At 52.7% G+C, this 23,586-nt stretch overlaps 1 protein-coding gene across 3 annotated transcripts in view; it reads right to left on the bottom strand.

Moving 5' to 3' along the window:
• AP1G1 (adaptor related protein complex 1 subunit gamma 1) overlaps positions 1–23,586 on the bottom strand; it is a 91,996-nt gene that overhangs the window by 44,811 nt on the left and 23,599 nt on the right. For all 3 annotated transcript variants that reach the window (XM_075918210.2, XM_075918211.2, XM_089781596.1), the window contains exons 3-5: positions 18,947–19,071; positions 4,659–4,800; positions 2,198–2,294 (exon numbers count right to left, since the gene is read on the bottom strand). In XM_075918210.2, the coding sequence (XP_075774325.1) occupies positions 2,198–2,294; positions 4,659–4,800; positions 18,947–19,071 (364 nt within the window). The remainder of the gene's footprint in view (positions 1–2,197; positions 2,295–4,658; positions 4,801–18,946; positions 19,072–23,586) is intronic.

The following is a 23,586-nucleotide window of genomic DNA, read 5'->3' as shown; positions in this document are numbered from 1 at the left end:
CAATGGTTACGTTCATCAATGACCTGTGCCCTAGCACGAGCTGCTGAGCAGTTGTGGGGCACTTCCCGACCACATGCAGTCTACATGACCATCTACAGTAAAACTCCGATAGTCCGGCATCTGACGGTCTGGCACTCCTGATGGTCCAGCACCATCAGGAACCCAGAAGTGCTCCAGGCAGCCGGACCATTGGAACTGCTCTGCCCCCAGCTTCCCCGATTCAGCCGCTGCTAAAACCGACCAGCACTGAATCCGGGAAGCAGGGGGCAGAACAGCTGGAGTGCTGCCAGGTAGGTCCAGTTGCGCTGCCCGTCGGGGCTGCGGGACCAACCCGGCAGCACCACAGCTGTCCCGGATTCAGCCGCTGCTGAAATTGACCAGCGGCTGACTCCAGGAAGCCAGAGACAGAGCTGCTCTGCCCCAGCTTCCTGGAATCAGCCGCTGGTCAGTTTCAGCAGCAGCTGACTTGGGTACACCTGGGACAGAGCAGCTGGGGTGCTGCTGGGTTGGTCCCACAGCGCCGAGGTTTGGCGCTACCAGGCCAACCCAGCAGGGCCCCAGCTGCTCTGTCCCAGGCGTCCCGATTCAGCTGCTGCTGAAACTGACCAGTGGCTGACTCCAGGAAGCCCGGGGCAAAGCAGCTCTGCCTCTGGCTTTCTGGAGTCAGTCGCTGATCAGTTTCTGCAGCAGCTGAATTGGGGATACCTGGGGCAAAGAAGCTGGGGTGCTGACGGGTTGGTCCAGTAGCGCCGAGGAGCGGCGCTGCGGGACCAACCTGTCAGCACCCCAGCTGCTCTGCCCCAGGCGTCCCCAAGAGCAGCTGGGGTGCTGACGGGTTGGTCTCGCGGCGCCAAGGGTCAGCACTACCTGACCAACCCAGCAGCACTCCAGCTGCTCTGCTGCAGGCGTCCCCGATTCAGCCACTGCTGAAACTGACCAGCAGCGGCTGAATCAGGGACTCCTGGGGCAGAGCCGGACTATCAGAAGGGAGGGCTATGAGGGGTTCTGGAGTAGCATCCCCCCACCCCACCCCAGACCCCTCATAGCCCCCCCTTCTGATAGTCCGGCATATCTGATAATCCGGCACCCCCTGGGTCCTAAAGGTGCTGGATTATCGGAAGTTTACTGTACATGCAAGCTAAGCCTCTGACAGGGCCCCAGTCGCACATTCCAAAAGGCAGATCTATCCTCCAGTCGTTTCCTCCAATTCACCATCAGCCTCTGGCTTACCTGACCTGACCTTCAGCTATTTACACTGAGCAAGTAGCTGTACAAATACCATTCCTTTCCTCCAGGACCCCTCCTAACTGCTACTGCACTTTGCCGTCACCAGCCACCAACTTGCAGTCAATGGAACTCCTGGGGAGTCTCTCAAACAAGCTGCTCTTGTTTTTAAATTGCTACCTGCCTCCAGTTATGCTCCCGTAAACAGCCCTGCAATTCCAGAGAAGGGGGGAAACCTGATGGGCAGGCAGAAAAAAGAGATAGTGGCCTTGGTACCTGCCCCTGGGGCATAGGGATTGGTCCATATTAGGGATGTTAGTGTATAGTCATATACATGATTAACCGATAAGCCCGGACTCAGCAGTCAATCCTAGCGACTACACGCGCGCACACACCCCTTGGCAGCAAGAGGGGGTGGGAAGAAACAGGAGTCAGGGAAGCTGCCCTTTAAGCTGGCTCCCCATGTGTGCTGGTTCCCACGGAGCCACCCCCTTCCGCTGCCTCCCACGGAGACAGCAGCGCGGGGGACCGGTGGGAGCCAGTGCTCGGGGAAAGCCAGCATAAAAGCCGGCTCCCCATGAGGACTGGATCCTGCTGAGCCACCCTCCCTGCTCTCCCCTCACTGCACTGCTGCCTCTGATAGAGAGGCGGCAGCGTGGAGGGGCAGGTGGAGTCAGAGAGCCAAGGGCCATCCTTACAAAGCGGAACATCCTACAGTCTGCTCAAGGCCCTGAGGCCCCGGTGTTTCAGCTGCCTTGGAGGAGAGCTGCAGGTGCTCTGAGGAAGGAGCAGAAAGGCTGCTGGCTCCCCTGGCCGTCTGTGCTGTGCAATTCCCTGCACGAACACCAGGGAGATCAGCACCGGCAGGAGACCTGTCACAGAACTGTACGATCACAATGGCCTTTCCTAAATGCAAGGCCACGGCAGAATGCGGGTGTGCCTGGAGGAGCACTGCCTGGCCTGCCGACATTACCATGGTTCTTCTCATTCAGGAGGGTTTTGGTGGCTGGCAGGAACATCTCCATGAGTTCAGGCACCTTCCTAATGACATGCACAGCACACAGAGCAGCCTGCAAGGGCAGAAAAGCACAGTTAGCACACGCCTCCAGGCACTGGCTGAACACCAACCCCAGGCTGGGCCATGGGAGGGCCAGGAACAGAGGCTTCTCTTAGAGGATGCACCTCCACATTCGAGCTAATCTGCACACTTCACTCACCTGGCAATGCATGAACGAGCACACGTGCAAGAACCTCTCCAGACTCGGAAACTCCTGGCAATGCCTTTTGGGCTGCAGTCCTGAACATCGTGGGATGAGGGTTCTAGTCTGCCCAGACCACAGGCCCAGCTCTCTGGCCATCTGAGGGTTCCTATCCTCTTCCACTTTCACTCCTCTCACGGACAGCCAGGCTGACTGGCTCTGGGAAGCTGAGCATGTCAGGCTCTGTACTTCTCCAGAAAGGGTGCTAGAGAGCTGCCTGTCCTGGTAGGGCTAGAATTCGCTAAATGCTGTCTGGGAGCGGCTCCCATGCATGGGGTAGCTTCCCTGAGCTCATTTGCAAGGGCCTTACCTGCCCACATTTCATTCCCTCTCCAGGGATAACTCTGCACTGCTGCCCATAATGAAAGCAGCTGACTTGTATACCAATGGCCTCTTATTCCCTTCACTCAGCCTCTGTCAACCCTTGTTCTTGCTGTGAGTTCCTTAGAGTACAGACTGTCCTTGGGTGTTGGAAAGTGCTCAGTACACACCAGGCCCCATCATAAGCACAGATCCGTGTCTGAGGGTATGTCTACACTTGCACCCTCTTTCGAGGGTGTCTGCAAATGCAGACATTCGAATTGCAAATGAAGCCAGGATTTAAATATCCCCTGCTTCATTTGCATTATGGCGCTATTTTGAAATAACAGACGCTGTTAAAACGTGGTTATTTTGAGAGAAAACCCTTCTCTAGAAATAACTGATAAACCTCACTGTATGAGGAATAAGAGTTACTTCGAGAGAAGGGTTTTCTCTCGAAATAAACGCGTCTTAACAGCGTCTGTTATTTCAAAATAGTACCATAATGCGAATATGCAAATGAAGCAGGGGATATTTAAATCCTGGCTTCATTTGCAATTTCAAATGTCTACATTTGCATCCCTCTCTCGAAAGAGGGTGCAAGTTTAGACATACCCTGAGGTGTCTACCCCACATCTGACGGTGACCTTCCACTTCTTGTCCAAAAGGGTGTGTGCTCTTGAGCGGAGATACTGAGTGTGGGAGCGAGTTCCGCACCGCCCACACACGCAGCACCGCACTGCGGAGAGAGGGAGGTCTCGGGCACGGGAGTGAGTTCCGCACCGCCCACACACGCAGCACAGCACTGCGGAGAGAGGGAGGTCTCGGGCACGGGAGCGAGTTCCGCACCGCCCACACACGCAGCACCGCACTGCGGAGAGAGGGAGGTCTCGGGCACAGGAGCGAGTTCCACACCGCCCACACACACAGCACCGCACTGCGGAGAGAGCGAGTTCCGCACCGCCCACACACGCAGCACTGCACTGCGGAGAGAGGGAGGTCTCGGGCACGGGAGCGAGTTCCGCACCGCCCACACACGCAGCACCGCACTGCGGAGAGAGGGAGGTCTCGGGCACGGGAGCGAGTTCCGCACCGCCCACACACGCAACACTGCACTGCGGAGAGAGGGAGGTCTCGGGCACGGGAGCGAGTTCCGCACCGCCCACACACTCAGCACCGCACTGCGGAGAGAGGGAGGTCTCGGGCACGGGAGCGAGTTCCACACCGCCCACACACTCAGCACCGCACTGCGGAGAGAGGGAGGTCTCGGGCACGGGAGTGAGTTCCACACCGCCCACACACGCAGCACCGCACTGCGGAGAGAGGGAGGTCTCGGGCACGGGAGTGAGTTCCACACCGCCCACACACGCAGCACCGCACTGCGGAGAGAGGGAGGTCTCGGGCACGGGAATGAGTTCCGCACCGCCCACACACGCAGCACCGCACTGCGGAGAGAGCAAGTTCACACCACCCACACACGCAGCACTGCACTGCGGAGAGAGCAAGTTCACACCGCCCACACATGCAGCACTGCACTGCGGAGAGAGGGAGGTCTCGGGCATGACAGTGAGTTCCGCACCGCCCATACACGCAGCACTGCACTGCGGAGAGAGGGAGGTCTCGGGCACGGGAGCGAGTTCCACACCGCCCACACACACAGCACTGCACTGCGGAGAGAGCGAGTTCCGCACTGCCCACACACGCAGCACTGCACTGCGGAGAGAGGGAGGTCTCGGCTCACTAACGATCGTGTTAGCACATGTACTCAGATACAAGGTGCTGGTGTGCCCTCCTCACACAGAACACTACCTATCTCCCATTCCCCTGCCCCAGGCTTCAGATTGCAAAGCAGCAGCTTGGAAACTCCCCAGGTACCTTTTTCCTTAGGTAAGAGTTGGATGTTTTGAGGAGTTTCTCCACCTCTCCTGCCAGGTCTCTGCACATCTCAGAGGAGCCCATGCAGCCCAGGGTGCAGAGTGCCAGCCCCTGCACGTACTGCGTGCTGTGATTAAGGTCACTGCAAAAGAGACCAAGGATAAGCCTGTCAGCTTGCATAGCCACTCTCAGCACAGGACACAGGAGCAGGGGCTCTACGCATCAGAGCGAGCTGTGAAGCAAAGAGGTTAGTTGTGTTCCAGGCAGCTAAGCCACTGATCATGAATGGGACATTTCAAACACCCGGCCACAGTGGCACTCACCTCTGGCTGCAATCCCAAGTGAAACAGGCTGAGTGAGGAGCACAGAGCCCGGGGCCCCGCCCAGGAGAAGCAGAGGCCCGCTAAGCTCCACCCCCACTTCACACCTGAAGCCAAACAGCTGATCAGACCTGCCGTGAAGCCAGGGGAGCAGTGGGGGGAATGCAGCTGTTGCAGACACCTCTGCACTGCCCCAGGCCGAGTAGCAGGCCCTGATCTCCATTACTGCTTCAGCAGCAAGCCACAGACCAACTCTGCAGCAAAGGCTCCCAGCCCTTGAAAGCCAACAGGGAACGAAGGCCGTTGCACACCCTCCACACAGCAGGGAAGGGGTGAGCAGCCAGCCAGTCCTGGCTTCTCAACTGCTCCCCCCCCCCCCCCGACTCCTCCTCTGCAGCAAAGAAAAGGACACCCGCCTCTCACCCCAGACCCTTCCCTCTGCCCAGCTGAGTGAGAGGAATTCCTGCTCAGAGGCAGGGCAGGGGAAAAGCATGCTGTCAGAACTGAGTCCAGCAGCTCAGCCTAGGTCAAACGCCGGGATCCTGGAGGACAGCGAGTTGCAGCAAGGAGTGAAGCAGGTTCAGAGTCAGAAGCATGTTTAGACATCTCAGAATGGCTTCCTGATTTATGCGGCAATCCTGGAGGGCTGTCACGTTTGCCCTTTCTAGTGGGACTTCTCCCAGGCCTTAGCCTCTCCATTCCTCTTCATGGTAACTATGCCTAGGTCCTGTTGTTCCTTACATCACTCCTCCCTCGTCAGGGCCCTTCTTTTCTGAACTGGGCTTCTCTGGATGAGCCTCATGAAACTGGGAGGCAGGCTGCCAAGTGCACTGGTCATGTCCATATGCTTCCAAGTATACAAGGTGGTGCAGGTGTTCTCCTTGTGGTCCCGGACTTAGGCCCAGGTGAAGGAGAGAGTCATTTGGCCAGGAAGGGGTTCTCACTGTAGAGTTTTAGGAGGCACATGTTGAACACACGGGATAGACTCCAAGGGATCAGAGAAGCTGTAAACTGAAAGTGACCGAGTGGACTTGCTGACAGATCCAGAAGATCCAAGAACTGGTGGCCCAGCTCACAAGAAGGTCTATTGTTCAAAAGATGCTTCCAAGTAAGACAGAACTATCTGGCATCCACGGCTCCCAGATGAGAGATCCTCCACCAGGGCAGACCAGATCCTTCTCAACAGCTGCACCAAGGAGATTACTGGGCTTGAGAAGGGAGGGTGGCTCGACTCTTAGGTTCTATGCCACCTCATCAGTGTTTCCTAGTTTTTCCCACCCAGGAGCGGAATGAATTTTCTTTTGTGCACCAACAGGGACATGGTGAGAGACATGGAAGGGCCGTGCAACACAAACATTCAGATGGCAGGAGTGGGGCCAAGTGCTTAATGGGAAGCCACACAGCTTGGCAGAAGGTGAGCATGGACAGAGAGAAATGGGGCCACCTTGGCTGCCTTTGGTTTAAAGCCTGGCGCTTGCAGAGACAATCACATTTCCTATGGTCCAGGAGCCCTGAGCAGGGCACTAGCCCCCTAAGGATGTTCAGGTGTGATTATCTGGTTAATCAGAGGCGATACAATTTGCATCGACCACACGATGAGTCGACAAGCGCCTCTGCAGAGCTGCAGCAGGGTAGCTCCAAAGGAGCTGACTCAAGCCAGGACTGAGCTGCCCGCACTGCAGCTCTGCTTTTGAAATGCATAAGAGCTGCTGGGCTCTCACTACATTGACAAGGCAGAGGCACAGAGTCCAGCAGCCCGTTCATGGAGGCCAGAGCTGGCCGCAGACAGAGGCTGCTGTCCGAGCAGCCCTGGCCATTGCAAACGGGCTGTCCGGGGGGCCCAGCTCCCCGCAGGAAACCCTACAGACAGGTGCTGCTTCTCAGCAGTGTCCCCTATCCCCCCTGCTGCCTCTGATAGAGGTGGGGGGGCAGGCAGCACCCCGGAGATGGTCCTTGGTGGAACTGCCTTTTAAGCCGGCTCCGCCCAGCACTGGCTCAGAGGCAGCCAGGGGGTGTGTGGCAGAGAGCACTGCTTGAGTTCCTGCTCACCCCAGGCTCCCTGTGGCACTTTGGCTCTCGCACATTTCAAAAGCAGAAGCACCGGCAGTGGGAACCGACACCAGCGGGCACGGAAGCAGTCCCTGCTCGCGCCGTTTCCCGTTGTGCCTCTGCCTCCTGCAGAGTGGGTGCTGGGGGGGCTGGCTTTGTAGGTTCCTGCTTCCCTCCTCCCACCCCCGCCTCTCTCAGAGAGACAGCACGTGCTTATTGGCTAGTCGACCAGTCGCTTACATCTCTAAAGCCCCCTTCTGAAAGTGGCACTACTCCTCCAGCACAGGCTGTTACACGCAGCTCCTTGACTAGACTCTCACCATTTCATTCTGCTGGGGTGAGTCTGCAAGAAATGAGTAAAAATGTGCAGTGATGCAAGACACGCCGGGCTTGGTACTTCTGAGAGAGAGAACCTCCCCAGGTCCCCCACGCACCTCCCCAGAACAGGCACATCAAACCAGGGTGCACAGGATCGGCTAGACCCACACACAACAGAAAAGTGCCTAGTTTTACCGCAGGATGGATCATGAGCCCAGCAGGGGTGCTAAATATCGATTCATTGAACAGTCATGAATTCTTATCGGCTGCTCGACCATTCTCTAGTCCCCGGGGTTAAGGCCGGCAACCAAGTGCGCTCCGGCCCCACTCCCGAGGAGCCCCCTGCCACACCGCACTGCTGCCTGTGTATCAGAGGCAGCAGCGTGGGGTGCCAGGCAGAAGCTAGTCCATGAAAACAAATTAAGAAAACCAGATCTACTGATGTTCTCACGCTAAAGAGCCTCCGTCTCTGGAGATATGTAAGAGCAGGCTGGACAGACACACACCTGTCAGGGATGGTCAGACGGTGCTGGGTCCGGCCGTGGGGCAGGGACTGGACTCGATGCCTCCCGAGGTCCCTTCCCGTCCTAGTGTTCTAGGATTCTATGAATCTAAAGCCTGGTCTAGACTGAGAGTTTAGGTCTAGCTTAGCTGCATTTTCTAAACAATGAGTCCACGCCAAGCCCTTCCATCACCTCTGGGGGCCCACGGAGTCAATTTCCGCACTCCTGCTCTCACAAGTAATGCTACATTTCATCCTGCATGGCCGACGTTCCAGCAGCCCAGACAAAGCACGGTGAAAGTCGACATTCTTGGTCCCTGGAAGGTGTCCCAAAGTGCCCAGCAGTGACTGCTCTGGCCACAACCTTCAACTCTGCTGCTCTCCAGGTGAGCAGGAAAAGCCCCAGAAAAATGTTCATTTCATTTCCTGCCTGGCCAGCGTGGGGAGCAGACATCAGGACAGGCAGCACACACCTGACATGAGTTCCCAGAGTCAAAGACAAGCACCAACATGGGGCATGCAGGTGACCCTGGACCCCGCTGCTGTGGGGGGAGAGGAATCTGTTCTCACACAGGGCAGGGAGGAGGAAGGATGTGCCAGCAGTGCCGAGTGAAAATCAAGGAGCTGAGGCAGTCGCATAAGACGACAAAGGCAAACATGCCGCTTCTGTGAGCAGCTGCATGCGATCCTTGCGGAGGAACCCAGCCAACTTCCCTACCCAGTCCGTGGATTGTTCCCAAGCCTCAGGAAGCAGCGTGGAGGAGGAGGAGAATGGACAGCAGGCACATGGGGCAACCGAGATCACTGAGCGCCAAGACCTTTTCAGAGAGCTGGAGACAATCCCCTTCTCCTAGGACGTCTCAGTCGGGCTCGGAGCCCGGGAAGGGCACCTCTGGTGAGTTCACATTTTTATCTTGCTACAAGTGGGTGTGATCTGTGGCAGCCGCTCTGCCTACACAGCGGGGTCCCCGGAATAGCTTGCTAGTGTGTCTGAAGACGGAGCAGAATCCTCCCTGCACAGCTCCATAAAGCTCTCCTCGAGGAACTTTCATCCTTCCCCCGAGCTTTCTGGGGAGGGTGCCTTCTTCTATCTGCCCCGGTAGGACCCCTTCTCCCGTCAGGCCAGGAGTGAGTGGTCCGGCATCACGGCAGCACAAGGTCCAGGTTTCTGGCCCCATCCAGTCAGCATCCACTCCCTATCACTCCCTCTGGGATTCGGAGAAGACGGATCTCTCACATGGCAACTTGGGGGAAGCAGGGAAAGCTCTTAGCTGCTGCCTCTACAGTAAACCTTCCTTTGCTTTTCCCTAATGACTCACGGCTTGAACCCCTGCTCTGTGGCCACACCCAGACCTCTTCTCTCCTCCCACTCCTGTGGGAAGGGACATTTCACTTTCCCAGGCATGCGAGGTGGTTTGCTGCACACACAGGTGTCACTTGATCCCCTGCCCTGCTGCCTCGCTTGGCCCCCTGTCCCCTCCCTCCTGGCAAACAGAAGGTACTGAACACAGGGATGCTGCCTGAGCCGTGCCCCCTACCCCTCCCTGCCCACAGGCTCGTGCCCCAGTCTGTCCCTTACCGTGCTTGCCATCAACCCAGCTGCTCCCCTAAGAAGTCTGAGGTGTACCTGCTGGGCAGTAGCCACTTAAAAGCATAACTATGGCCTTGTATATAACATACCCCTATTGCTTCAGGAAGAGCTTCATTTTAGTCTAACAGATTAGGCCTTACACTGCACATCGCATCTCCTGTAAGGCCTGCCCTTTGCTTTTCATTACAATGGGAACAGCAGTGAGCCTGCTCCACATTTCCCCAGCTCTGCCAGCTGTCGCCTGGCACAAATCTGCAGGCAAAAACAGACTAGGGAAAAGATGTTCAAAGAGTAAATGCAATCTGTCCACTTGGGCAGGGAGCACCTAAATGAGTGGGGGAATACGCTGCTGGAGGAGAAGCAAGCGGAACAGACAGGGAACAAAGTCAGACACAAGGAGTCTTGCTGTGCAAGACAGACATGATGGACCACGTGGCGGCTATCCAGGATGCCTACATAAAAAGGTATGCCCTCCAGCCCTTGCAGACCAATGTTCCCACTTCACCAGCTTCCATAACCTGCTCTCTCAGGGGCCCTAGAACATGGAGGAAGAAGGGGAGTCAAGGGCAGCCTCACAATCAACCCCCCGGGACGTGCTGGGAAGCAAAAAGCTGTCCTCCTTGCAATTGTGATCATCACCCTCCCCCCGCCCAGGCTCCTTTTCTGTCCCTGCTGTGCTCCCTAAATAAAAACGCATGATTTCTGACCACGGTCTCTACTGCTTGTATTGAAGGGGTGGGCAGTTACAGGCAAGTAGACTGAATGCAGGGGCACCTCACTGAGAGCAACATGCAGGACTCTTAAAACTGGCCATTCATAAAACCATCTTTCAAAGCCTCTCTGATTTGCACTGTCCTTCACTGTGCTCTCCTTATTGCCCTGGTGCATGGCTGCTCAAAAGCCCTGGCATTCCACCCTTGCTCTCACAAATAATATGAAGCACAGAGCAGGCTGCCACCACAATGGGAATGTGGCACTCGCTGAGGTCTAACAGTCAGTAGACTGTGGAGCCTTTCCTTTAAATGCCCAAAAGCACATTCTATCACAGCTCTGCACTCGCTCAGCCTACAGTCCTCTGTGGCCTGTGACTGCAGTTACTGTGGCCCAGGCTGCCCATGTACGGCTTCATGAACCACAGGAGAAAGGGATAGGCTGGGTCTCCAAGGATCACTATAGGCATTTTAATGTCTCCGATGGTAAATTTCTGGTCTGGGGGAAAAAAAAATCCAACTTGCCGAAGAATCGGGAGCTCCTAAAGATGCACACATCTTGCAGCTTTCCTGACCATCCCTCGCGAATGTCAGTGAAAAGGCTCTTGTGATCCACCAGTGCCTGTCGCACCATCAAGAAGTAAACATTGTGCTTGACGTACTCCGTGGCAAGGTGGTTGGGTGCCAGCAGTAGGTGCCCAAGGTTAACACATCAGCAGAACGCTTTGACGCTCACCAGGATCCACAAGGGGTTCCATGCTCAACAAGTGAAAAAGGCGCAAAAAGACTGAAGTGGCAGTGGGTGGAGGGAGGAAACGAGTGCATTACGGGCCGCTGACATGTACCCAGAACCACCTGCTGCAAAGTTTTGGTCCCAGTGTGCACTGGGAGTATGAGCCCGAATGTCAAAGACCACAGGCACTGTGGAACAGGTATAATAGATACGGATGTTTTCAACTAGTTGGATTGACAGGAATTTTTAAGCAGCTATTCATGCGGGCCACTGACAGTTTATGCCCCGTGCACATATGCCTGATAGCAGTAGCTCTGGGGGTGATACACAAACCCGACTGATGGATGCCAGAAACACATAAAACTGCTTAAAATTTTCTCCATCTGCAACTGTACGTTTGCCGTCTTCATGGTCACTCCCTAGCAACTCTCCAATCCACAACCCCAGGAAAGTATAAAAACCGACACACCATGCACACTCTAGTCACCCAGTTAGGGTTGCTGCACACAAAACATAGATTCAGAGAGCTGGAAGAGGTGATCAAGTCCAGACCCCTGCCCAAGACAGGACCAATTCTAACTAAATCAACCCGGACAGAGCTTTGTCAAGTCGAGACTTTAAACCTCCAGGAATGGAGATTCCACCCCCTCCCTAGGGAATCCATCCCAGGGCTTCCCCACACTCCTAGTGAAAAAGTTTTTCCTAATATCCAACCTAGACCTCTCCCACTGTAACTTGAGCCCATTGCTCCTCATTCTGCCATCTGCCCCCCCTGAGAACAGCCTCTCTCCAGCCTCTTTGGAACCTCCCTTCAAGAAGTTGAAGGCTGCTATCAAATCCCCCCTCACTCTTCTCTTCTGCAGACTAAACAGACCCAACTCCCTCAGCCTCTCCTCGTAGGTCATATGCTCCAGCCTCCTAATCATTTTGGTCACCCTCTGCTGGACCCTCTCCAATGCATCCAGATCCTTTCCATAGTGGGGGGCCCAGAACTGGACACAATACTCCAGATGTGGCCTCACCAGCCAAATAAAGGGGAATAATGACATCTCTGGATCTGCTGGCAATGCTCCTCCTAATGCACCCTAATATGCCATTAGCCTTCTTGGCTACAAGGGCACATTGTTGACTCATATCCAGCTTCTCATCCACTGTAATCCCAGGTCTTTTTCTGCAGAACTGCTACTTAGCCATTCAGTCCCCAGCCTGTAACTATGCTTGGGATTCTTCTGTCCCAAGGGCAGGACTCTGCACTCGTCCTTGTTGAACCTCATCAGATTTCTTTTGGCCAAATCCTCCAATGTGCCTAGGTCACTCTGGACACCCTAACCCTGCCCTCCCGCGTATCTACTTCTCCCCCTAGCTTAGCCTACTTCTCCCCCTAGCTTAGTGTCATCTGCAGACTTGCTGAGGGTGCAATCCATCCCCTCCTCCAGGTCATTACTAAAGATATTGAACAAAACCGGTCCTAGAACCGAACCTTGGGGCACTCCGCTAGAAACGGACCGCCAACCTAACAATAAGACATTGATCACTACCCATTGGATAGAAAGCTGGCTAGACTGTCAGGCCCATCTTACAGTCCATGTATCCAATCCATATTACCTTAACTTGCTGGCAAGACTATTGTGGGAGACCGTATCAAAAGCCTTGCTAAAGTCAAGCTGTATCACATCCACTGACTTCCCCATGTCCACAGTGCCAGTTACATCATCATAGAAGCTAGTCAGATTGGTCAGGCAGGACTTGCCCTTTGTGAATGCATGTTGACTATTCCCGATCCCTTTCCCCTCTTCCAAGTACTTCAAAATGGATTCCTTGAGGATCCCCTCCATGATTTTTCTGGGGACTGAGGTAAGGCTGACTGGTCTGTAGTTCCCTGGATTGTCCTCTTTCTCTTTTTTAAAGATGAGGCACAACATTTGCCTTTTTCCAATCATCCGGGATCTCTCCCGATCTCCACGAGTTTTCAAAAATAATGGCCAAAGGCTCTGCAATGACATTTGCCAACTCCCTCAGCATCTTTGGATGCATTAAATCCGGCCCCATGGATTTGTGTATGTTTAGCTTTTCTAAATAGTTCCTAACTTGTTCTTTCCCCACCAAGGGCTGTCCACCCACTTCCCATACTGCATTGCCTAGTGCATTTGTCTGGGAGCTGACCTTGTCCATGAAGACAGAAGCAAAGAAAGTTTGAGTTAGAGGGACAATTCTGGGGAACACTTGGAGGGACGCTTCAAGGACTCCTTGAGGACTCATCACGTCTGGATGCATCTTCGTCCTCACCGGCAAACGGAAGATTGGCCATTGGAAGCCTGCCCGGTGTCACTCAAGAGCCACTCTCAACTCTGAATTATCGAGGGTGGGGGAGTTTTACTAACCTGTTGCAGACGTGGGTAAGTGCTTGAGACTAAATAAAGTTTAGCTTTAAGTGAAAGCACTCTTGGTTGTGCCAATTTTCTTCCACAAATTGATCTGAGGAAGTGGAACTGACCCACAAAAGCTCATCATCTAATAAAACATCTTGTTAGTCTTTAAAGTGCTACATAGTTCTGTCTTTTGTTTTTGTATTGTCCTGTTTGTACCATCCATCTATCCGTAGGATGACCGTGTCTCCCCGAATTATTTCCTGACACTACCTCGCAGAGAGTAAAAGTTACCAAGAGGTTTCGGTTGAAAGAACCCCGGGTAACACTTCCACCTCTAAACTTAACCCATAGACTCTCAACAGTCTTTTCTCCCTCTATATACTGGAGCTCCAAGCAATCATACTGCTCTCTAACATACAATGCAACCCCTCCTCCTGTTCTTCCTGAACAGTTTATACCCTTCCATGACAGTGCTCCAGTCATGTGAGTCATCCCACCAAGTCTCCGTTATTCCAATCAAATTGTAGTTCTTTACTGGGCCAGGGCTTCTAATTCTTTCTGTTTGTTTCCCAGACTTCTCTTATTGCTGTACAAACACCTTAGATAACCAGTTGATCGCCCTACCTACTTCATTCCAATCAGGGGTCCTCCTTTGTTGCTCGTTCCTCCTTGTGTTTCTTCCCAGTATCCAACTTCCGCACTTACCTCAGGGCTTTGGTAACCGTCCCGCAATTAACCTGGTTTAAATCCCTCCTCACTAGATTTGCAAGCCTGCCCACAAAGATGCTCTTTCCCCTCTTGGTTAGGTGGATCCCATCTCTTCCTAACAATCTCCATGCTCAGGACAGAGTCCCATGGTCCAAGAAACCAAAGCCCTCTCTCCAACACCACCTGCGCAACCACGCATTTACTTCCTTAATTTGACGATCCCTACCTGGACCTTCTCCAGGACCTTTATGAGGAGGCTGAGTCTGCGAAACAGACTTTTGACAAGATCTACTTGTTGTAACAGCTGGTCCCTTGAAAATCCCCTGATAGCTAATCGTCCAGGTAGGGAAATACTTGAACTCTGCGCCTCGTATGGAAGGCGGCAACGGAGGCCATACACTTTGAAAAGACCCTTGGTGCTGTTGTCAGACCAAAGTGGAGGACCGAAAACTGAAAATGGTCTTGTATCGTAAACTTGAGAAACCTCTTGTGGGCTGGTATTATGGAGATATGAAAATATGCGTCTTTCAGAGCAAGGGCAGCATACCAGTCCCTCTTCCCCAGGGAAGGGATACTGGCAGCCAATGTGACCATCCTGAGCCTTGTCTTTGTTATGAAAGTGTTGATGACTTTCAGGTCCAAAATGGGTCTGAAGCCTCCCTTCAATTTCAGGATAAGGAAGTAATGAAAACAGAAACCCCTCCCTCTGAAATCGGGAGGGACCTCCTCCACAGCCCCCAACTGTAGAAGTGAGGACACCTGTTGATAAGAGATGCTCATGAGAGGGGTCCCTGAAGAGGGATGGGTATGGGAGTGGAAAGGGATAGCATACCCCACTGCCACCAGGCTCACCACCCAACAGTTGGTTGCAATTTGGGCCCAGACCTGGTAAAAATGGGACAGCCCGTCCCCGAAGGGTGGAACTGGCATTCTGTCCTCCTGCATCTCTTCAAAACGAAGACTTGGGTAATTGAGGAGGGGGCGGCCCATTACCCCTCTCGGAGTCAGAGCGTGACTTCCTCCTCCTATTGCGCCCACTAGCATTATTACTGCCATTATCCCTGCCCCCACACCTTCCTTGGCCTGACCTATAACCTTGGTAGATCAGCATGACGGGGGCCACGGGGTATAGGTATGTCTGTGGGGTGCAGGGGTATGGATGCCTAAGGACCTCACAGTGGCCCTGGAGTTTTTCAAATGATGAAGCTTGGCATGTGTCTGTTGTGAGAACAGGCCTGTCCCCTCAAACAGCAGGTCCTGCGGCGTGTCCTGGACCTCCGGGGGTATGCCTGACACTTAACCAGACACTATGGTGCATTACAATACCAGTAGCCACAGCATGTATTGCTGAATCCACCACATCTAGTGTGGCCTGTACCGCTACACGGGAAATCGCTCTACCCCCCCAACAGCCCACAAACTCTTGACGGGAGCCCTGAGGGAGACGATCCCTGAATTTGTCCACTGCCAACCAGGTGCTGTATGCCTACCTCTTAGCATTGCCTGTTGGTTGGCGATGCGCAGTTGCAGGCCCTCCAGAGCATACGCCTTCCTACCCAGTAGGTCAAGTCTCTGGCTCCCTACTCTTTGGTCTTGGCACTAGCTGATCTTGCCTCTCCTTCTGACCGACACCCTGCACCACAAGGGAGTAAAATGCTCATGTCCCAACTGGGGACAAACCACGTCTATCCACTTCCTTCTGGGAAGGCAGACTGGATGCTGGTGTCTGCCACCAATTATTGGCGATCTTTGACACCGTCTTATTCAGTGGCAATGCCGATTTCAGAGGGGTGTCCACCGTTAAGATGTCCACTATAGGGTCAGCATCTTCAGTCACTGCCTCCGCTTGGACTTCCAAATTGGCTGCTAGCCTACAGAGCAGCTCCTGATGGGTGCTGGCATCCATAGGTGAGGCTTTAGCAGGTCCTGCCCTATTAAGGAAGGTTGACAATGAATCCCTGAGCACGGGTGGTTTCGCTGCCTGCAACACTGATGTTGGGCCCTGGGCCCCTGGGCCCCTGGGCCCTCACCTGGAGACTCTTGTGTTTCTTTTTGTGGGCTTCCCCTATCCTCAGAGATGGGAGCCGTCGCTAAAGGGGTTGCCGACAGTGTGCCCCTAAAGTAGGTGCCTGGCCCGGTGCTGCGAAGTAGACCTGCGTGAAGAAGCCCTCGACTGCACTGAGTAAGTGTCGGACTCCAATGAATAGCCCGACGCCGAGCAGGGAGGTGCTGATGAAGGCATCTGGAACAGGTGCCGGGGTCAGTGATGAACCACCACCTTCAGCTTGCCTCAATGGATCAGGATCAGCAGTCCCATGGGAACTGGGGTGGCATGTCCACTACATGCTGTACCGGCGCCACGGCCCCCAGTGCTGCAGGTTGTGCAGCCAGCTCTGCAGGTGCCAAAGACCCTGCTGGTACCACTGGTGTTACCCGCACCATGAATGTTGCCAGTGTCACCAGTGCTGTAGCCAGTGGGCTCATCTGTGGCACCTCATATCTGGCCTGCTGCGGCTCAGAGTCCAGCAAGGCTGAGACTCCCTGGGCTTGGGGGAGGGGGAGCGCGGCAAGTCCCCTCGCTCCGGAAGGGCACGTGGTGGCTAGACAGACACGCTGGTGGGTTTTAAAACAGCCGGTTTGTCTCTCTAGCCACTGCACACCCCTGGCAGGGCAGGGACACGCCGCAAGAGACTTTGCATGCTCGCCCCTGCCAAAGGCACGCAGCAGCTAGAGATAAACACGGCTGTTTTAAAACAGCTGGCATCTCTCTAGCCACTGCGTGCTCTTGTGGGGGCAAGGAAACTTGGTGCTTTCCCCCTCACCCAGGCCCCGACTGGCCTGGAGATGGGGAAGTGGCAGGGCGCAGGCCAGATCCAGCTTAAGGAGGGCCCTTTGCCCACCTCTGCCATGGACACACCAAGCTCAACCGGTGTCTCAACGGACCGGGAGCCTCAGGACACTGAGGGGGCAGATCTTCCACTGGACGCTTGTCCTGATGCCACCTGGTGACCTCCCCCCCTGCTGTCTCCTCTTCGTGGGCCCCAGAGATGGGGCCGCGGAAAACCTGGGTGCCGCTGAGGTCTTGCGCATTGACGCAGACGCACTGTGCTCTCTTGGTGCCGGTTCCAGAGCCGGCTGCAGCGCAGACTCCATGGGAAGCAGTTTTAAGTGGAAATCGAGTTCCTGTTTAGTGTGGGGCTTGACCCTTCTGCTGATTTTGCAGGAATCCATGAGGTGACCCTCCCCCAGGCACTTCAGACAAGAGTCCTGGGGGTCTCCACAGGGCATGGGCTTTGAAAACGTCGCACAAGATTTAAAGCCATGTGGACCTGGCATCCCCTCCCTGGGAGAGGAGAGAGAAGCGGAAAGACCACCGACACTAATTACTGAACTATTTACACTATAAGAACAATCAAAACTATCTACAAGCTAATTATACACATGCTGGGCAGGTAGAAAGCACGACGACGCTCCAGCTACCATCACAGGCAGCAAGAAGGAACCGAGGGCGGGCAGGGCCAGCAGGGGAATATATGCTCCAATATAGTGGCGCCACTCCAAGGGGCTCCCTGCTGGCCCAACGGGTACCGCTGGGGAAAAAGCTCCGGAATCCAAGCACACAGCACGTGCACCCCGTTGGAATGGACATGAGCAAGCACTCAAAAAAGAAACACAACTTACATTTCTAAATACAGCAGACTTCCGATAATCCAGCACCTTTGGGATCTAGGTGGTGCTGGGTTATCGGATATGCCGGAGTATCGGGAGGTACTCCGGCAGGGGGCTGAGACAGGTCTGCCGGGACCCGCACTGTGTCCGGCGCGGCGAGGGGCAAACCCTCCACCATTTTGCAGGAAGGCAGGGGAAGCCCCGCACTGCCGCCGAGAGTTTCCGGAAGGGAAGCGGGCTCCCCACCATCCAGATTGCAGTAGTTATTGCCGAACAGGAGAGTGAGGGGCAGCGCTGCGGGACCAACCCGGTAGCACCCCAGCTGCTCTGCTCTACAGCTACCCCAAGTCCGCCGCTCATCAGTTTCACCCCCCTGCTCCGCGATAACCACTGCAGTCTGGGGGGTAGGGAGCCCGCTCCCGTCGCGGAAACTCTCGGCGGTGGCGTAGGGCTTCCCCTGCCTTCCTGCAAAACAGTGGAGGGTTCGCCCCTCGCCGTTCCCCGCCCACCCCCCAGACTCAGTGCAGGTCCCGGCAGACCTGTCACATGGGTATAATTCTGTTTCTCTTCCCAGCTGCGAGCACACATGGGGCTCACAGCAGCTCCAATTGTCCGGCTGGCCGGAGCACTTCTGGGTTCCAGTTGGTGCCGGACTATCAGGAGTGCTGGACCACTGGATGCCGGACAATTGGAGTTTTACTGTACAACTGAGTCAGGGGACCCAGTATAAGATGGCTGCAGCACCGTTCAGGGCTTTAGACTAAGGTCCAGGCTGCACTGCATACTACAGCTGTGTTACAGCCAGTTCCTCTAAATCCAGTCAAGTATACAGTGTTGCTGAGCCCTAAGGGACTTTGTGCTCTCCTTAATTATTCAACCAGTGCTTGCTCTGCTGATAGGTGAAACACTAACTCCCCCTTGGAGTCTCTAGAAGCTGTTCCACCAGCTACAGGAAGCCTATTAAGTTTCCTTTTCTTTTAAGGAAAGTTTTGATGACAGGATATTCCATTCTCTCTGCCCCCAACTAGACGGTGTCACCAGATGAATGTCCAAGACATGAAAGTTCCATGCATTGAACGGCACTCCATAAAACACACCAAGTTGCAAAACTTTAAGGCCAATAGCTGTCTGGAACTTACCAGCAATCCAGCATGGAAGCGGACTCCAAGAAGCCCTGAGCACGGCAGTGACACGGATTGCTAGACTGAAAACTTCCCTGTTTTCACATTAAATGCCAATGGGCAATTAAGGCATCCAAAAAGTTACATTCAGGGAGCCTACACTTATCTGTCGATGGGGGAAGGAGAGAGCGGTCTTACTTTTTGATGCAGTTGGTCATGAGAAGGTGGACATCCTGTCTCTCATCCAGTAGCAGCATGGCACCTAAGTACCCAATGCGCTTGTCTGTGAATTTCTGAGAGGCAATAAGTTTGAGGCACTCCAACTGCAAAACAAAACCAAATAGATCAGTATAACTCAGACCCCCGTGCTGATCAGTGACCGTTTGCATTTGCACAGTATCTTCCATCCAACTTCCAGCAAAGTGACAATGTAGTGAGCATCATCCCCATTTGAAAAAGGAGAGAGAAAAGCAACTTGTGCCCTCCCAAGCTCTCAGCAAGTCAGAAGAGGAGCCAGGAAAAATGCTCAAGTCTCTTGAAGTAGCTACCAGACCATGCTGCCTCTCATGATTATGAAATTCTCAAAGTGTACTGCAAATGCATGGCCATGAACTAAAAGAATGATACAGAAGTCATCAGTAAGTGCAAAAGGGATAATCACTTATTTTTCAATCACATCTGCAAGCTCCAGGGGTTACCAACCAGGGATGTTAGATATTGTGTAATTATAACCACATGAAATCTTAGCAGTTACATGACTATTCGATAGTACCTGGGGGCGGGGCTAGCAGCCAGTGCGCTCTGCCCCATTCTCAGGGAGACCCCTACCATCCCGCGCTGCCAGACAGGAGCCAGTCCATGAGGGGAGCCACTTCAAAAACCAGCACCCAGTGCAGGCCAGAAGTCCACCGCCCCTGCTGCGGCAATGTGAGGTGGCACCAGCCCCTCTCCGCAGGAGGTCTGAGCTGGTCCGCGGCAGCCTCCCCTGCCATTCCACACAGAGGGGTGGGGAGATAGTGGGGGGGGGCTTTTAAGTCAGCTCCCCCCAGCACCAGCTCCTCCCTGTCCCCCTCATTGTGTCTAAGAGGCAGCGAAGGGAGGACAGGCAGGTGCACAGAACTGGCTTGCACTGAGAGCCAGATTCTTGCACGTATCGGCTCCAGCCTGCTGGCCCCTCACCCTCTGCATTGCTGCCTCTCTATCAGCAGCAGCGCAAGCGGGGAGAGGACAAGCGGATCCAGTATTCCCCAAGAGCACCTGTTCCTGATACAGAGGCAGCAAGGGGGAAAGCATGTGTAGTCGACAAGGTTAACTGGTAAGCCCAGGCTTATCGGTTAATCATGTAGTCGACTACACTTGCACATCCCTATTACCAACTGACATTACACACAATTATGGGCCACAGTTTCTCCCCCACTTTTGGAAAGAATTATTGAAACTCCTGGAAATTATCCTATGCATTTCCACTGCCTACCACCCCCAGACCAATGGACAAACAGAATAGAAAACCCAAATTCCCGACCACCACCTTTGTTGCTTTATCAAGTACCATCAAACAATTACGATCACAAATCAACTCGCCAACGCCCCTTCTATTCCAATTATGGCTTCTGCCCTCTATTTCATCCATTTGTGTCACCAGCCTTCCATCGATCTGTGCCCTGCAGCATCAAATTTGGTTGATCACCTCCACTGCATTCAAGAGGAATTAAAATCACACTTCAACTTGGCTAAGGAGAACTACAACAGATACGCTGACTTTCATCAACAGGACCATGCTCCCATGACAGTTGGACTCAGAAGGTAGACATCTCCTGACCCTCAAGGAAATTAGATCACTGTTACCGTGACCCATTCCAGATCATTCAAACAGATTAACGCAATGGCCTTCAAGCTGCAGCTGTCCCATACCAAATACATCCAGAATTCCAGGTTTCTTTATTAAAGAAATATTTGGGCAACTCCTTTCCTAGTTGTACAAAAGCATGCTCATGCCTCCATACCTCATCTTGGTTCAGGGTTAGGGAGAACACGTACTAAGACTGATCCCGGACTCTGAGTTCCTCAGAGGATGACTGCTGTATCCCATGGACTGGGAAGGGTATGGGTCAGCTGTCTTTGGGAACTGGCCAGTAATATACATGCACCTAGCCTCCTTCATGAATTCCATCAATTGCACCCCACCACGCCAGATTGAAAAACATTGGGGAAATGGCTTGGGAAGAGGTTAATGGAAGGTAATGAGCAAGGTTGCCTCTAAGCTGCATGAAAGCGGTTATGTTTTCTCACAGAGCATGTCTAAACTACATCCCTCTTTCGAAAGAGGGATGTAAATTAGACAGATTGAAATTGCAAATGAAGCTGGGATTTGCAACAATGAATAATACAGGATCTTTCGAAAAAGGGTTTTTTTCCCCTGAAAGAACCATGTCTAGACAGCGGTTTCACTTTCAAAATCCCCATTTTCGAAAGAACACGCAGCTGCCATTATGCAAACAAAGCATGGGAAATTCAAATCCCGGCTTCATGTGCAATTTCCATCTGTCTAATTTACATCCCTTTTTCGAACAAGGGATATAGAGTTTAGACATAGCCACAGTGTTCTCTCTTCAGACTAAAACTCAGTTCTTGCAGACTTCCCTTATAACTCATGTTTTCGAGACCTTTAATCATCTTTGTTGTTCTTCTCTGGACCTTCTCCAACTTCTCCACATCTTTTTTGAAATGTGGTGGCCAGAACTAGGCCCCAGTTGAAGTACTGTGTCCAACCAGCGCAGAATAGAGCAGAAGTATTATTTCTCTTGCCCATAACACTGCTGTTAATGTAACCCAGAATCATGTTTGTTTGTTTGTTTTGCAAAGAGTAAAGGAATGTTGGGATATGTAAAAAATTAATAGGGGTCAGCCCCAGCAGGCACTGCCCTTTAAACATGTTTTTCTCCTTTGTCCTGGCAGCCTTAAAAAATGGTTGCGCAGAATAGGATCTTGTTTTAACTTCGCACTTGTTCTGTAAAAACACTTTCGGTGTCAAAGCTCTTTCCTCCTCCCTATAAGCTGCTGATTAAAACAGCAGGTAATGCTGATTTAATTAAAAACCAGTAAACAATAAACGGGGTGGGTATAATTGTATTAATCACCTGCTTTTTAATATTCATTATATGAAAGTTAACATTACTAAACAAGATTTTAGGAAAAGTAGTAATGAATGAGTAAATTAACATACTAAAATAAAGGGTATAATTGGTGGCAAATGCTTGCCACTCGGAACGTTGTGTTAAATGTCTGAGATAAACGTGCATGGGCAATAAAGCAGTGCCGTTTACTCCATGTGCGCTGCTGGGTCACCTGTTTCTTCTCTAACAGTTGCCACTTGGTTGACTCCTATTTAGCTTGTGGTCCTCTATGACCCTTAGATTCCTTTCTGCAGGACTCCTTCCTAGACAGCCACTTCCCATTCGGTACATGTGAAACGGATTGTTCCTTCCTAAGTGGAACACTTTGCATTTGTCTTTATTGAACTTCATCCTATTTACCTCAGACCATTTCTCTGGTTTGTCCAGATCATTTTGAATTATGTCCCTCTCCTCCAAAGCACTTGCAACCCCTCCCAGCTTCGTATCATCTGCAAACTTAATAAGCATAACTCTCTATGCCAATATCTAGATCATTGATGGAAAAAAGGCTGCAAAACTCCAAGAGTCACAAACCACAGTTTGAGAACCAACAGGAGGGTGGGGGAAGAACCTCGAAGGAGGAGCTGAGGGGGGGAAAAAAACCATCTCAAGCCATCCCTGTTTGAGAGCCAGTTCTAAAGAAACAATGAAGTGACCATAACACAGCATACTGGGATTTCTCTCCAGACATGAGTTGATGTGAAATGTTGAAATGCTAAAATTCACCCTGAGAAATAACTGGCAAATTCCAGTCATGTCAACACCAACTGGCTTTGTGCAAAGCTCTATTCAGTAACGCAACCAGGCTAAAGCTCTCCCCTGAGCTAATGAACGCAAGAAACCTTGACACCAGCATATCCATTTCATTTCAAGGAAAGAAAGATTCTGCTTTCCTTTTCTAACTGATGTCAGCAAAGCAAGACACTTGGGTAGACTTGGAAGCAGGTAAATCTGCCTTTCACTTTCTCTGGCACCTGTCCCATGTTAGTCTGTTTTGTTTACCGCCCCCCCAACACTAATCCCAACCCTCCAACCGACAATGCCAGGAATGTGATCGTATCTGAGGCCTAGGCTTAGGCCTAGGCGGGGGGGCGGGGGGGGGTGGAAGCAAAGGGGAGCATGGTCCAGGAGGGAGCAGAATGGGTTAAGAAGAGGCTGGGCAGGGCCTATGGGGAAGGTATAGGGGGGAAGGGCTTGGGCACAACAGGGAGTAAAGCAAGCTTCCCCTCTTCCTGGCACAGCAGAAAGGCAGCCCCTTTGCTTACCCCTACATAGGCCCTACCCTGGTCTCTTGATGGTCAGAAATTGGCTTAAGCCCTGAACCCAAGGTTAATAGGTTTTAACATCAGAATAGACTATTAGATCATTTGGTCTGGGCAGAGAATTTCAACTGCTCCACTGTGCCTTATGTTAACATCTTTCAACATTTCTCCTTAATTACAACTCGGCTATTCCTGATAGCTATACAAATATCCAGCCCCTTTTTGGAATCTTGTTAAGTTCTCAAACAGCATGAATTCCACAATTTAGCCCAACTGCTTGGTTACATGCAGTAATAATATGATTAGGGTGTGAACAGAACAAGATGTAAATAAACTTGTTCTGATACAATGGCTACAACTTCCTGAGATATATATCCTTTTGCCCTGGGAGAGGAAATCATAG

The sequence above is a fragment of the Pelodiscus sinensis genome, chromosome 12 (assembly GCF_052426305.1).
Source record: "Pelodiscus sinensis isolate ZL-2025 chromosome 12, ASM5242630v1, whole genome shotgun sequence".
NCBI classification, from domain to species: domain Eukaryota; kingdom Metazoa; phylum Chordata; order Testudines; family Trionychidae; genus Pelodiscus; species Pelodiscus sinensis.
Note: the sequence above shows the minus strand (reverse complement) of the source record. Positions and strands in the feature narration are given on the sequence as shown.